Source organism: Alligator sinensis, unplaced genomic scaffold (genome assembly GCF_000455745.1).
Source record: "Alligator sinensis unplaced genomic scaffold, ASM45574v1 scaffold96_1, whole genome shotgun sequence".
NCBI classification, from domain to species: domain Eukaryota; kingdom Metazoa; phylum Chordata; order Crocodylia; family Alligatoridae; genus Alligator; species Alligator sinensis.
This window is the reverse complement of record NW_005842402.1, coordinates 1304896-1319751: the sequence shown is the minus strand read 5'-3', so window position 1 is coordinate 1319751 and position 14856 is coordinate 1304896. Positions and strand designations below refer to the sequence as shown.

General features: G+C 41.9%; 1 protein-coding gene across 1 annotated transcript in view; it reads right to left on the bottom strand.

Annotated features, from left to right (window-relative positions):
* Positions 1-14168, bottom strand: part of ECHDC1 (ethylmalonyl-CoA decarboxylase 1) — a 66586-nt gene extending 52418 nt beyond the window's left edge. Inside the window, exons 1-2 of the mRNA XM_006029885.3 lie at positions 14007-14168; positions 1277-1498 (exon numbers count right to left, since the gene is read on the bottom strand). Coding sequence (XP_006029947.1) covers positions 1277-1496 — 220 coding nt within the window. The 5' untranslated portion in view covers positions 1497-1498; positions 14007-14168. The remainder of the gene's footprint in view (positions 1-1276; positions 1499-14006) is intronic.
* Between the last annotated feature and the right edge of the window lie 688 nt (positions 14169-14856).

The following is a 14856-nucleotide window of genomic DNA, read 5'->3' as shown; positions in this document are numbered from 1 at the left end:
CCTGCCCCTCTGCTCCCTCTCTAGCTGGAGCAGTGAAGTCTAGCTCACTGGCCGGCTCACTGGCCCCCTAAGCAAACCCTGGCTGGGGTCTGGGGCCAGGGAGGGGGTTAAATTCCCCCCTCCTCCCTCCAGTACAGAGTTGCCCTGTCCTACTAAACTTACTGTTAGCTGTGACTCTGGACTGCAAATCCCAGAGACCTCAGGGGCAGCAGGAAGAGGAAGTAAACACACAGCCCATGCTGGCTACATGCCAAAGAGCCAAGCTTTAGTTGCGCCCCCCTCCCCGGCTTGAACCACTGCAGGCATATGGCTGCACTTGCTGAATCAAAACGAAATGTCTGTTCATTTGCTTATTGGTTCAATCTTTGCAGCTCAGACTAACCTGCAAACACTGAATCAATTCAGCCTCGGGCTTTTTGACTGTCTGTACTTAGCCATACAGTTTTTACAAAAAGCAAGAGAACACACAATAGCCAGTGATCTTTGCATGACATCACTCCCCAAGATGTGATGATCCAAATTAAAGTCACTGCTGTTTCTGTACAGTCCATCACAAGATTGCCTGTATTTCATGCGATTTCAAGTGTGCATGTATGAGGGCAAGAGAGTCTATCAATCTCTCTCTCTTTTTTGTCCCTTCACCCACTTTCTATCATGCAACTGAAAAACCTTCCTTGATAAATTTCCTCAAAATTGGTGCTTTGGTGAAGTTTCTGTTTTGACAAATTAGTATTTTCCAGAGTAAAACCATTTGGTCCACAAAATTCCTAACCAGCTTAGGTCATCTATTCCTCATTTAGCAATAAGCAGATGTGTAAGATTAACAGAGGAGACACTGTGAACACCTAGGTATGTAAAAGGTTGGAAAAGCTCATAATATAAAAGACTCAGCAAGAAGGACAGCATAAAGCAAGATGAAGGAAGCACGTTCTAGTCTCTTCGGACTCTCAGTTTTTCCTATATCCACAAAATGGGGATAATGCTGTCTACTGACCTTTGTAAAGAACTTTGGGATTACAGGCACTATTTATTTGCTCCTTGGCAGTTGTGATAGGCCAAAGGAAAAGAGAAAAGAGACAGGATTGAGGTAACTGAAAAATAGGCAGGCATGTTATAGAAGATGGTCCTCCCCAACTATATTTTTTGTTTATTAAAGAGTTACAGTGTTGAACATCAGCTACTTAATGCTTTTCTAATCAAAAGACACAATCAAAACTTAGAGGCATAAATTTTCCAATCGCCCCACACACATACATACACATACACACATAATTACCTGTGAATGCGTTCATAAGCCTTGGGTTGTTCACGGTGAGGACTCCAATGCCATTGCCATCTTTAGAAAGGTTGATGGATCCACCAGCAAACTGCTCAAGTTTTTTCTTTATCACATGTTCCTCAAAGCCGTGGGTGTAGTTATAAAGTGATACCCCTCTTTGCTGTAACACTCTATTCTTTGTAATTTGAAGTAAATTGTTCCAAAAAGAAACTGCCATTTCTGGGAAGAAGGGAGAGAAAACATACATATAGTAGAAAATGATGAAATAGCAGGTGTTTTTCTATTAAGATGCATCTCATTTCTCTGACAGAGATATTGGATATTTTGAAATTAACTTCCCAGGTAAAACAGTCACTAAAATGCCTGTAACATGAAGCTAGTAGATACTTAGGATGGGATTTATAAAAGCACCAAGATTCAGGCTATATCTATTCCTGTTGAAGTCAATGGGAACTTCCCGACTGATTCAATGAGAAGAAAGTCAGGCCAACAAACCATAGACATTGTTTAAGATTCCACCCCTGAGGGAGATCCAAAAGTATTTGGGTATGAAGCTAGAGTACTTGCTACATAAACACAGGCAATTAATTGTCTTTTCCAAAAAAGCCCACATGCTAAAGCTATTTACTAGTTTTACAAGTAAAAGAAGGATTCTTTTCCAGAATAGCCAAAAGCTATATAGGCAGTCCTCGGACTTACGACACAATGGGTTTCTGAAAACCACGTCTTAAATCGAAACGTTGTAACTCAGAACCAATTTTTTCATAAGAAACAATGTTATAAATGGGGAATTGGTTCCTGAACCAAGGCCTGATACCCTATTTTCACCAAAAATACCCCAGAATTTTGTACTTGATCAATTATAGATGAGTAATATAGCTACATTAATGTATTTCTATTGTAAATATCAATCATATTGATTTGGAAAGACTTCTTTGAGGTGACTTGGCTGGACTTTTAAAAAGGCTCTCGGCTGGACTTTTTGAAGGGTTCTTGGCTGGAGTCTTCTCAGGAGTCTTGGCTGCAGGTTTTTCTGGAGTCTTGTCTGCTTTCTTAAAGAAAGTGTCCAAGGAAGTTTGGACAGATGTTCTACAGGGAGATAAGCAACGCAGCAAACTTGTTCGCTGGCGTGGCGTCACATTAGATCAAGCGTTGTAAAGTTGAAACTGACGTCATAAAGTTGAAACAGAGTGTCAATTTATAAACGTTGTAAGTGCAAAACGTTGCTGTAACTCGAAATGTTGTAAGTCAAGGACTGCCTGTATAGATGTAATTATAGTGGCATACAAAAGCAGTAGCATTTTTCTTAAGGGTCTCTCACTAGTTTCTATCATAGCCTCTAGAGTAGCGTTTCTCTTTCCGTGGGTCACAACCCAAAAGTGGCTTGCAAGAATATATGAAAGGGTCAGGAACAAACTTTAAAAATAAGATTTTTCTTTAAAGGAGAAAAACATGGGAAACCATAGCTTTTCCTTTGCAGGTTGACAGAATTCCAGCTTGCAAGGGGCTGCTTGGGGCCCTCCCCATGCCCTACACATGCCCCTCACCCCACATACCAGGGGGCTAGGGGTGGCGGGCACAGGGTTGGGAGTGAGGGGCACAGGGTCAGGACTGGCGACTGATATTTACAAATGGGTCCTGGTATAAAAAAGGTTGAGCACCACTGTTCTAGAGGTTTCCTATTTGGTGGTAGGAGTTCACTTCTGCTAAATATTACTAGGAGCAAGCCCTTTGGAAAATGGGGATGTAGGACTGGAAAAAGATCTTTCCCTTGCACTATTGTGCCCAATCTCCTGCTACCAGGAAACCACATTACATAAATCACTTAAAAATGTAGAAATTCCATCTTAAAATCTAAATAGGTTGTTTGCCTCATACTCCTCTGGTGGTTAGAAATCTTCTTTCTAACAGGCTAGTTTTATTCATGACCAATTTAACCCATTTGGTGTACCTACACCGTCCTTTAGGTTAAATCGATCTTCTCACTAGTGTCTACCCTTCCACCCCAAACAAAGACAGCAATCGTTTTCTGCTATATGCTAGGCTCAATAAAACAGGATCTTTTTGTGTTTACTCATAAGGCAAGCACCCAATTTCCCAAATCATTCTAGTGGCTCTTCTGGCCACCAAAATGGTACACAGCATTCTAATTAAGATGATGCCACAGACAATGGCATTCATGCTTTCCTAGGCTTAACAGAAATCATTTGCTTGATATATCCTAGGATTGCATTTTCCTTTTTCATAGCCAACTCCCACTGATGGCTCATTATCTCCTTCAGATTGACTCACACACCAAGTTTTTCTCCTCTGTCATTTTTAACATTTCTGGATTGGAGAAATAACCTGAGCCATATGTCTGTAATTGTAGGGCAATCATACCATCTAACTGAAAGCAATCCAAATCCTAGAATGACAGAAAATACCTCCCAACTGGGAGAAAGTTCCAGTAAGATGTAATCATCCACAAATGACTTTAGGGAGATCTGAAGAAGAGATTTCCTTTTGTTGGAGGCAGCTGACCTGAGGGGGAAGTCAGCTGGAAGCTACCCGATGAAATCACAAAGCGAAGGAAACTTCACAGGTGAAAGTAAAGGGTCTAAGTTATCATTACTGTCTTACAACTTGCTGAACTAGGACTGTCTTATACCAAGAAACTCTTGAAGTATCCTGTTGACATCCAGAACGCATGGTAAATATCTTTTGAAATTATTTTGCTGCAAGCATCTTTGAAAACACAGTTGCTTTAAGACACGAATCTGGTCAGAAACAGGGAAGAATGCCATAATAATGTAATAAAGAAACATCACAGAAAACAGGTTCTACAGCGTTTTTGTTTGGCCAGAATATGACAAAAAATAAAAACAAAAAAACAAACAAACAAAAAACCCTGCAACAGAGGAGCTATTTGCTAATCCTAGAAACCTTTTGTGGAAAGCAGATGACATCTGAACCCAAACTAAAACATGTACACAGTGAAAAGCATTTTTTAATAGCTGGATTTTAAATTATGTCAAGCATGTCTCGAGTGAACAGACAGGACTTATTTCTTCTCAATATAATACATATATCGTATGCACATGCATAAATACATGCATGATCTAAATAAAAATGGTGAATCATGTTGATACTGGCATGTTTGTTTTACTGCTACTGATATAGCCTGTTGCCTAATACCTACGTAACTATGAGCTCCAAGCAGTTTTCTGATGTTTCAGCACACATTATAAAAAAGGCTGATAAAACAAGGACACTCAGTCCCAACTGTCTCAAGAACTGGATGAGCCATCAGCATTAACCAGAGAGCCAGAACAGCATGTACATTCATGGGTGAATTGTGGCAAATACACTCCAGATCAAAAGAAAAAGTGATGGCATGTAGTTTGTGTGCTACATTATTCACATGCAAGGCATATAGGACAAAAACAAAACACAAAAAGTATTGATAATATTTTCTGTTAGGAGTCAATTCTAGGTGGTTAGACTATCACTGTTGTAAACTTTGTGTTTGTAGCTTCTAACCTAATTACAGTAAGGTTGTAATAAAACACCACAGAGTAATAAAATACTGCAGTAAGGAAACAGATCATTTTACAGAGATTAATGTGGAAGAGGTCTCCAAAAATACCTCCAAAGACAGACCTGCTTGCTAAGTATAAGGTTTTATCTTCAGCTATGGCAGACTGCAAGTCTTCATCTTATGTTAAAACATAAAAAGAGAGAGAAATAAAGTTATGTATCTACCAAGTTTATGTCCAAACTAATTGATCTTTTTCTTTTATCACAGATGAGAGATGTCATTCACGTTGCTTCTTACTTCAACACTGCCTGCATATTTAACAACACCTCTTATTCTATTCTAATGCTACCTACAACATTTAAACCATTGGCTATTAAAACTATTTCTAGTTGGGAGGTTACCCTTAATTAACAATTTAACAGGTCTGTAATGCTGTTTTCTTATTTTAAAATGGCAAGACCACCTAATCTTTTTTGAATCAGACTATTTAACATACGAAATGTTTTCTGTGGGGATATCATCTATTACAGCAGGGTTTTCAGACCTACTGCAATACAAAAAATAGTAATTTCTAAACATAGGTAAGTATCAAAGTGGATTAATTTCTTAGTGTTTGATTTATGGCAACCTGTGTTCAGAAATTAAAAACGAGCTTTAGATCCCAGTTTTCTGTCATCCCTACTGGACATGCAACCACATAATAATAATACAAGTTAGCACTGAAGTATGTAAGTGGATAATATGGAATAGCTTTCAGATGTGGTTCAAATTAATCCTGCACCCTCCCAAAGCAGTGGCATAACTAGGATGGGGTGAATGTGGCAACTGCCATAGGCACTAACTTGGGGAAAAGAAAAAAAAGCAACAGCTGCTGGCAGCTGTACAATCACAATTGCAACCACAGCAGCAACCAGAAGTTGCCGCTGTCTCTATGCTCCAGGTGCCTGGCTTCGTCCCTACACTGCTGTCCCCAAATGTCACTTCTAACCTCTTCCTCTGCTTTCCCCTCCTTGCCTGTAGTTCCTAACCAATCCGCTGCATGCCACACACACAGGCTGCCCATGCCCCTGTGGTAGGTATGCAGCTGGTTGGCCAACCCTGGCTTACATAATGCTTTGCTATATTATACCACATCTGACAGTGCTATTAGCTCCTCATTTTCATTAACCCAAAATGTCCAAAACCCCCACAAAAATATACACTAGTCTTAAATTTCTGTGAACTCAGTGACTGACTACAGAGCATTTTTTTAGCTTAACTCACTGTCAAATTATACTTCTCTCATCATTTATATGCTACTTAGACTTTACATTTAAAAAAAAGTAAAGAGCAAGAGACTTAAAATATGGAAATGTTATTCCAGAGAAAAAAAAATCTGTCAGTGTCTAACTGCATGGTTATATGCATTTTTAATATTATCACTATGGTAATAAAGAGCACCAGCTAGTGAAGGATTAGAAAACAAATTGGACATCACTGTCTGCTGATCATGAGTCATGATTAATGACTCATCTAAAACAAGGTATTATCATTGAATTATTTTTTTTACCTTTTCTGTAATACCAACCAGTGTATATTACTCTTTTAATCATGTATAAAAAGAAAAAAGATTATTTTTAACAGTTTAACCTAAGAAAGCCCACACCCCTATGACAAGGAAAAAAATTAAGCTTTAGCTCTTTCATGCTGCAGGGGGTTTTGTAGATCTCTAACTAAAAAAAAAAAATCAAAACTTCAGCATGGAATTGAGTAGTCAAAGTTGAGTTTTGCTAGTTGTAAAGGTAACAGCATACCCTGTTAAGTAAGCATAGTTGTCATAAATGTTACTAGGCCACTTAAAATAATAATTTAATGCTAAACTAACCAAGTTAAAGTAAAATTCCTAAATCATCTAATTATAATCATATCTACGTAAATATGCTTCTAATAATAAGTCCTACAAAAGTAAGGCCTGCTACATTCACTATTATTTGGATCAGAATCAGTTTATAGTACTGATTCTTCAGGGGCAAACCTTCTTGGAGAAGCTAGTGCGTGATCAATATGGGAGCAGTAAGCATTCACACCTACTGGTATAATTTTAATTGTTATAAAACTTGACAGATCTTGGGTAGACCACCTACAACCACTAACAATTAAGGATCTCCAGCCATTGATTCAGAAAGCAATAGAGTTTAATATTAATTCACCGTTTTAAGGTTTTCTTTGTAACCGATTTTTGCACCTTTTCTTTAATAAAAGGTGAATTATTTTTAGTCAATTCAGTGTCCATATGATGCAGCATCATTCTTGACTCTGGGCTAAAAGATTATGGATTGATATGAACTCTTACCAAGTGCTGAACCTGCAGTGAAATACCTGCAGAACACTGTGCCAACCTACAGAATGGCTGCTAAACCAAGGTTGTTTCTGAGAGACTCTGGAAAGTGAAGGTTAAGATTTTATAATATGATACTTTTCAAAAAGATAAAGACAAAAAATCCAGAGCCTCGGCCAATATTTTCTCTTCAAAACAGTTTCCAGTGTCCAAGACTGAGGGAGGCTGAGAGCTATGACTCATGACTACCATATTCATTCTAGGTATGCAGTACCATGCAGAGTGTTTCTCCAACTGTGACAGCATGGCACATTGTATCAGTGGGGAATTGCTAGTAAAATTGCTAGAGGCAGCCAAAAGAGAAGCACAGAGGGATGCAATGACAGATGGCTTGGTCAATATGATGGGCCAGGGAAATAATTTTTGCAGAAGCCTTCTGAATGGATATGAGTAAGGCAGGTTATGCAAGCCAGAGCAAAGAATTTTACCATAAAAAAAACATGAAAGAGGATGAGACCCTGAACCACCAGTTTAGAAAATAGAGAAGTCTAAGTCAAAATCATGCCCAGGTTACAGGCCTCCCTGACTAAAAATGGAGGTAGAAGGGTGGGTTTTGAGGTGAACAGGGAGGGGACAGATTAACAGCTCTGTTTTAGCCACATGGAGCATAAGGTGACAGCTGTTAAAGGAACAGCCTGAGATTTCAGTTGCTGCAGAAGAAATGAGTGGTAGAAAGGCTGATCTATGAGCCACCAGCACAGAAAGAGTAGCCAAATTTGTATGTGCAGATGACATTAACAAGAAATAGCATGCATTCAAAGAGAAGAGGACCAAAGACAAAGCCCTCAGAAATATGGAGTGAGGCTGGGGAAGATACTTCAAAAGACATTGTAAAGAAACAATTAGAGAAACAGAAAGAGAACCAGAAGAGGAAAGAGCGATGGAAGCAAGAGTGATGGAACCCAAAGCTGGGAACAAGATTTCAAGAACTGGTCAGCTGTCACAAACAGCTGGTAGGCATTTGATGATGATGATGTCTGGTGGGAGGCTTTGGCTAGGGACGGGCCATTAAAGCCCTTTGTTGAGATCCACTTTGACAGGGTGGGAAATATTAAAGCATATTTGGGAAAGAAAATTCAGAGAAGAGCATGGAACGAGATGGAGTGAGCATGAGGAAAACAAGGAGAGTAATGCATCACCTGGGAGCGACCTCAGAAGACGAGGAAGGGAAAGCTGGTTTGTAATCTGTTGGTCTTCTCTTGGAAGATCCCATACAGAAGTGGAGGCAGGACTATTGGCTATGAGAAGGTGGATACATGATTAGGACTGAGGAAATGGTATTTGTAGTAGAGAAAATCAATCTGATCATGAGATTTTCACCAAACACACTCTGAATAGCAGGACCAGAGTAAACAAGTGTTGGGGGTGAGTCAAGGCTGAGATCTGAAAGGAGTGGCCAGACCTTAGGATGGAAAGGAACAAAGAGTAGAGGGTGAAGAACAATGCCATGTGGAGAGTATCAAGCAGTATATCAACGGAGGAGAAGGAAGAAATGGTTGAGAGGAGGGAGTGGGAGCAGATGAGATGTCATCAACACCAGTGAAGGGTGGAAGGCACAGAAAGAGTAAGTGTCAGGATACAATGTGAAGGCTGCCGGGCAACATTTAAAGAGAGTAGGTGATGGTCAGAGGGAGAAATGAGCAAGAAACAGATCAGGAATAAAGTTATGCTTAGAAACCAGCTCAAGCAAACAGCCCTTTTGACAAGTAGAAGAGTTAAACAAGGACCTTACACTGAGTTAAGCAGTAAGGACAAGTATTGGGCCCACATGGCATTTTATTGGTCATCAGTACACAAGCTGAAGCCACAGATGTGTGTAGGAAATTGTGAGGCGAGACAGAGCCAGGCGTCAAAATTAAAAAAAAAAGGCTGATAGGAATTTGTAGACAGAAGATAATAGCAACATAGAGGGGTACAGGAAAAGGAGAGTCAGATGCAGCTGTTCATAAAATGAGAAAGAGTGGGAAGAAGAAGGAAGGGGGTACATGGAAGAGGCAGGAATGGGGTGGGGGGAGTTCAATACCCTTACCATAGTCGTTCACAGATCAGAACTGACAGTCAGGTATCAGCAGTCGGAAGTAGCAGATCTGAGAGGACGGGACTAAATGTTTCTTTAAATTTGGCCCTTTTCCACTTTATCCACTGTTTTGTCTTTGGGGGACACTAAGAGCCACCTTAATGATTGGTACATAGAGGAGCTACATGCACAGGTAGTATATAATTATGCCTGCATAGCAATCTGTTACACCACTGAAGAATGTTTTCCTGCGTCACTGTTACAATGTGAGGCTAATATCATTAACGTCTGTGAAGACCTTTGAAATCCTTAGAAGCATGCTGTAGAAGAAAATAATAGTCAGTTCCTCCATTTTACAGATAAGCATAACCCACCAATAAAGTATTTATAGACAAGAGAACAGAACAGAACCCAGGAGTCCTGTCCTAACCCCTAGAAATGCTGCTTTCCTAGCTTTGGAAAAACAGAATTGGGAGGAGGAGAAGGAACTAATTAATCTCTCTGAATAGAGTCACTGATCTACTAAAAACAGATAAGTGACTTGAAAAAAAGTTTCAATTAACACTACAATACACATTTAACATTACTACACTGCCCTTACCATTCATTTTGTTTACTCCATGTCCCTGCTCTCATCCCCACTCCCTCTTTTTTTTTTAACTGCAGACACTATTATTCTGCACAGGTCAACTATTTGATTGGCAAACCAAGTATTCTCTAATTTTATAATTTGTTTGTAATTTGTTTTTCTTTTTCTTTTCTTTTCTACACTTCTTTGGGTCTCAGTATAACAGCATTAATGCCTCTAATTGTAACCCATTATGCTCTTTTCAATTTTTTTAATTACTGAAAATGTCTCATATTTTGTGCTCATTCCATCTTCTTCTCTGAGTCGACCTTAAAGCATTTTCACTTCTTGCAGTATGCTGTGGAACCTGCTTTTTTATTTAATCCCTCTACTCCACAGCTACATTTATGTTTAAATGTTAGGGAAGGTTTATTATCTGAATTGCTATGTAAAATAAAAAAAATACGCTTATTGTTGTCATCACTGTCTTCGCTGGGCATTACTGATGTGTTGTCAGTGTTAAATCTCAGGGGCTCCAGTGCCAGCAAAGTCACAGCCAAGAGATTCCAACACCAATCTTGTTTTAAAGAATGACCACAGGCTCAGTTCAGTGGCAAAGGCTCAGACAGGTTTGCTGCCTACAAGGCACGGCTCTGACACACTTGTGATCTGACAGACAAGGCGCTAATGCATGTATAGGCCTCTGAAAAGGTATTGTCAAAACACCACGTATGCTCCCCCAGGCCAATATAAAGTTCCCATACTTTCTAATTCTCTTTTTATACAGGGATCAAAACAAATTACATTATTATATTCCACCAATATCTTGAATATATTAAAGCTTCCTATACCATGGGCGTGTTCCTCACTCTAATCTGGGTGTTCCCGTTTTATAATCCTGGAACATCCTGTATCTTGTACAGCCATCTCCCCTGCCCATCTCCTGAGTGCACATCTGGCCCACAAGCTAATTTTTGCTTATGTAAAAAGCTCATGCAACAGGCGCATTCAGGCCTGCTCTAGCCAATGTTTTAGGAAGGCCTTTGTGTGAGCACTACAGTATGTATATGAATCAATGTTCCAACAAAGCCTACACTCACCTTCTCTCCCTTTACTTTTTAGGTGACTGAGTTTTGCAGCAAGTGCTAGAGCGCAACCTCAGGACCTTGAGACTGGATGTTCCTTTCCCACACAATGGTGGCTGTCCTGGATCCTGCAGCCAGAAGGCTGTTATCTTAATGACCCCTCCCTAACCAAAGATCTGCACCAGACTTCTTCAGCACCCTCTTTGACCTGTCAGCTGTACATAATGGGTGTGTCTACACACCCTAAAATGTGTCTACAGCGGAACAGCTGGTTCGGGTATAGCATTCCTCAGCAGCATGGGGGCTCTGTAGCCCTGGGCTGGTTGCTCTCCCATCTCCACATGCCTGAGTGCACAGAGGTGGGGAGCAAGTTGCTCCCTCATCTCCACATGCCTCAGCAGGGGCTCCACAGCATGCAGAGACAGGGGAGCAGCCCTGGGTTGACCGCTCCCCCGTCTCCATGTGCCGCTCTGCGGCTGGCTGGGGTGTGGTGTGCCTCAGCGCAAGGGCTGCCTATCTGCTAGACCTGCACTGAGACACCCTATGCTCCAGCCACCCTCCCCGCAGCACATGGAGCCTGGCTGGAGCAGCCCTAGGCTGGCAGACTGACCCCCTTGATCCCCTACCAGCCTGACCAGGCTCAATGTGGTGTGCACAAATAAACTCGAGAGCAATCTGCTCTGGAATTTTTTGCTCCTGGACGCGCATTCAAATCGGAACAAAAAATTCCAGAGCTTATTGTTCCATAGTTTATTGGGGCACATTAATTGCATGCAATGCAGTAAATGCGCCCAATAAGTATAAGATATGCTCCTTCCTTGTACAGCTCTTCTGAAAATTATGCCTTTTCTCCACCAAATTCTAGATGATAATCTATATGGGGATAAATGAATTTCTGCTTTAACTCCACTGAATTATAGAAGTCATTCCCAAGGGTGAATGTCTTTCTCACTGCTTAGCAGCTTTAGACTCCATGGGCCAAACTTTCAGAACCATTCCTCTAAAAATTCACCTAGAATACACTGTACTCAAAAATATGCTTTGTCTATAGAGATGGTCATAATTCCCCATCAATCAAGAGAACAGAATGTGAGCTTGGCTTAATGTGCTTGAGCTATTACGGTGTGTTTTATGCTTCAGGCCAGAAATGGTCTTTGTAATTGTACCTGCAATTTTCTCTACTCAAGTTATTTCTCAATATGGGAATTCAAATTCCCCAGCTCTACAGGAAAGAATATATGCATCTGCCTTATCCACTTGCTGTTTCTTACACAATCAGTCAAGTTGCAGAGGATTCGTAATGCATGTTTCAATAGGTCTTCAGTCTAGTGAGTGAATCTTTTTATTAAAGAATATTTTTCTCCCTACTCTTGCAGTTCCATGATAGCCTAACCTGCCTTCCTGAAGACTGGCATGCCGGGTTCACCAACCTAAAGTGAATTCTTAAAAAGAGTGAAGAAATTCATACAAAACATTCCCCAGGATGCAGAATTCTCCCCAAAAAGGTTTTTCCAAATGTCTCCACTTGCTATTCCCTCCTCCAAAACAGCTTAACTGAGAAACAGAGCCCAATATTTTCAAAAGAGAATATCAGATGCCAAATTTGTGTCTGCTCAATTTTCAGATCTACCGAAGCGTTCTGATTTTCAGAAGGGGGGTAATTCAATGCTTTCTGAAAACTAGGTTCCAGTTAGGGTTAGTTCAGGTTAAAAACAGTGCACTCCATTTACACAAATACTAGACAAGTTCATGGTTTGCGAACTGCATAAAACAGTGCCAGTCCCAGTTTGCTGGTGACCACTTACATTGTAACAAACTGGTTCTCTGGTATCAGTTAAGTAAAACACTTGAGGCCCTTCAGTCCATAGGAGCTTTCAGCCTCACAGGGTGCATCTACACAAGATGCTTAATGTGCAGACTAATTCTACTGTGCATTATCAAAGCGGGCAAAATCCATGCTAATGTGCAGATTTAGTGTAATGTGCATTAACATCACGAAAGTGTTCACTTGCACTAATGCGCAGTAGTGCTGATTACAGTGCATTAAGTTAGTACTTGTCATTACAGGTACTAAACTTAATTTGCCATAATTACAACCCATTAATGTCTGCTTGTTATTTAACTGCATTGCATTTATGTGTATACTCAGTAAAACTTAAAAGTCTGAGTTCTCAAACCTTCCAAAGAAACCTTAAACAGTCCCCGTGGTTTCAGGCATAAGGTGTTCTACCAAGCAGAAAGTAAGGAGCTTTAGCCACGTGCCTGAAGCTTAGGCCAGGCTATTCCTATAGTAAATGAACAGCCTTCTAGGGCTAGGCAGGCTGTTCCTGTAGTCTTTACGCTGTGTCTAGGTAACTAGGGGAAAAAAGCATAGGATTCATAGATGTTAGGGTCAGAAGGGACCTGAGCAGATCATCAAATCCGACCCCCTGCCCTGGGTAGGAAAGCGTGCTCGGGTCAAACGACTCCAGCCATCTAGGGGTCACAGTACTGGTGTCAGACAACCCCGGCATGTCTAGCCTCCTCTTAAAAGGCTTTGGGTTGGTTTGTTTTGTTTTGTTTTATTGGGGGGATGTGGTTTCCAGGAGGGACAGAGGAGTCCTGAGTCCTGGTTAGGATTGCTAAATCTGTTTGAATCTATTCCAGGTTTCATCACATGATGCACTGACATTCATCACTCCCTGTCAGGAAGGCAAGCACACATTCCTATTACATTTTAAAAACCCACTGGACAACTGTATAAATCAGATTCAACATGTAATATTTCTTTCTGTGAATGCTCCATCTATCCTCTCGCGCCCAGGTGACTCTCTCCACAGTCTCCTGAAGATTTCTCTCGAATTCCCCGAGACCCCCAGCCCTGGTCTCAGCTCCCTCTCTGCACTTGCTCCGATGAGCCTTTCCTGCATAACCCGTCGGGGGGACCAGCACCCACGATTAGTGCGCTCGAGTTATGACAGGATGTTTCAGCTCAGCCTCCTCTGCCTACGAGACCGCCTCGCGCCCAGAGCTGCCAGTCGGACCTCGGGGCCCTTCCAGGTTTCCCAGCCTGGCTGCAGGTAACCCGGCCTCAGCGCTGCGGGCTCCGCGCTCGCAGGAAGCGCGGCAACCCCCCTCCGCAGGGCAGAGACCTGCGGCCCAGCAGCGAGGCCTGCCCTACCTGCTGCGCACGGGCTCCCCTCGGGACAGACAGACGCAGGCTCCTGGCGCCTCCTCGCCCCCGCGCCAGCTCCGGGTGCGGCCGGGAACAGGCTCCGCGGCAACCTGCGGCCGCGCAGGAAAGGGCCCGCGAGCGGCCCGGGGGCCTGCCCACCGCGGGCAGATCGGCCCCGCGGCCCAACCTCAGGGCACCTGCCCATGCACGCACACACAAGCACACACATATACATGCATGTGTGTACCTGCCCGTGCACGTGCACCTGCCCATGCACACGCACAAATATACATATACATGCATGTGGGTGTCCCCCTGCCCATGCGTGCACACACAAATATATGTACACACGCATGCGGGTGTCCACCTGCCCATGCGCACACACACATGTACATGCATGTGCATGTGCATCTGTCCATGTGCATACACATATGCATGCGTGTGTGTACACCTTCCTATATACACACACACAAGTGTATACATGCATGTCATCTGCATGCGCCTCATGCATATTTACAAGCATACATGCATAATGCATGTATAACATTGCATGAAAGACAACATGCAGTTGTCTTTCATGCATGTGTAAAACAGGCACACTTGTATATATATATGTGTGCATAGGCAGACAAGGTTCTGTGGGTAAATGTGATATCTTGTATTAGACCAACGCAATAGTTGGAAAAATTGTTCTCAGCAAACTTTCAAGCAAAGGCACCCTTCTTCAGGCATAGGGAGAGTCTGCTGCTGTTTTCCGTTCTCCTGGATGGAATAGAAGCCAACATGCAAAACACAAGTCTGTGAAAAAGCAAGTGTGTGTGTGTGTGTGTGTGTGTGTGTGTGTGTATACATACAC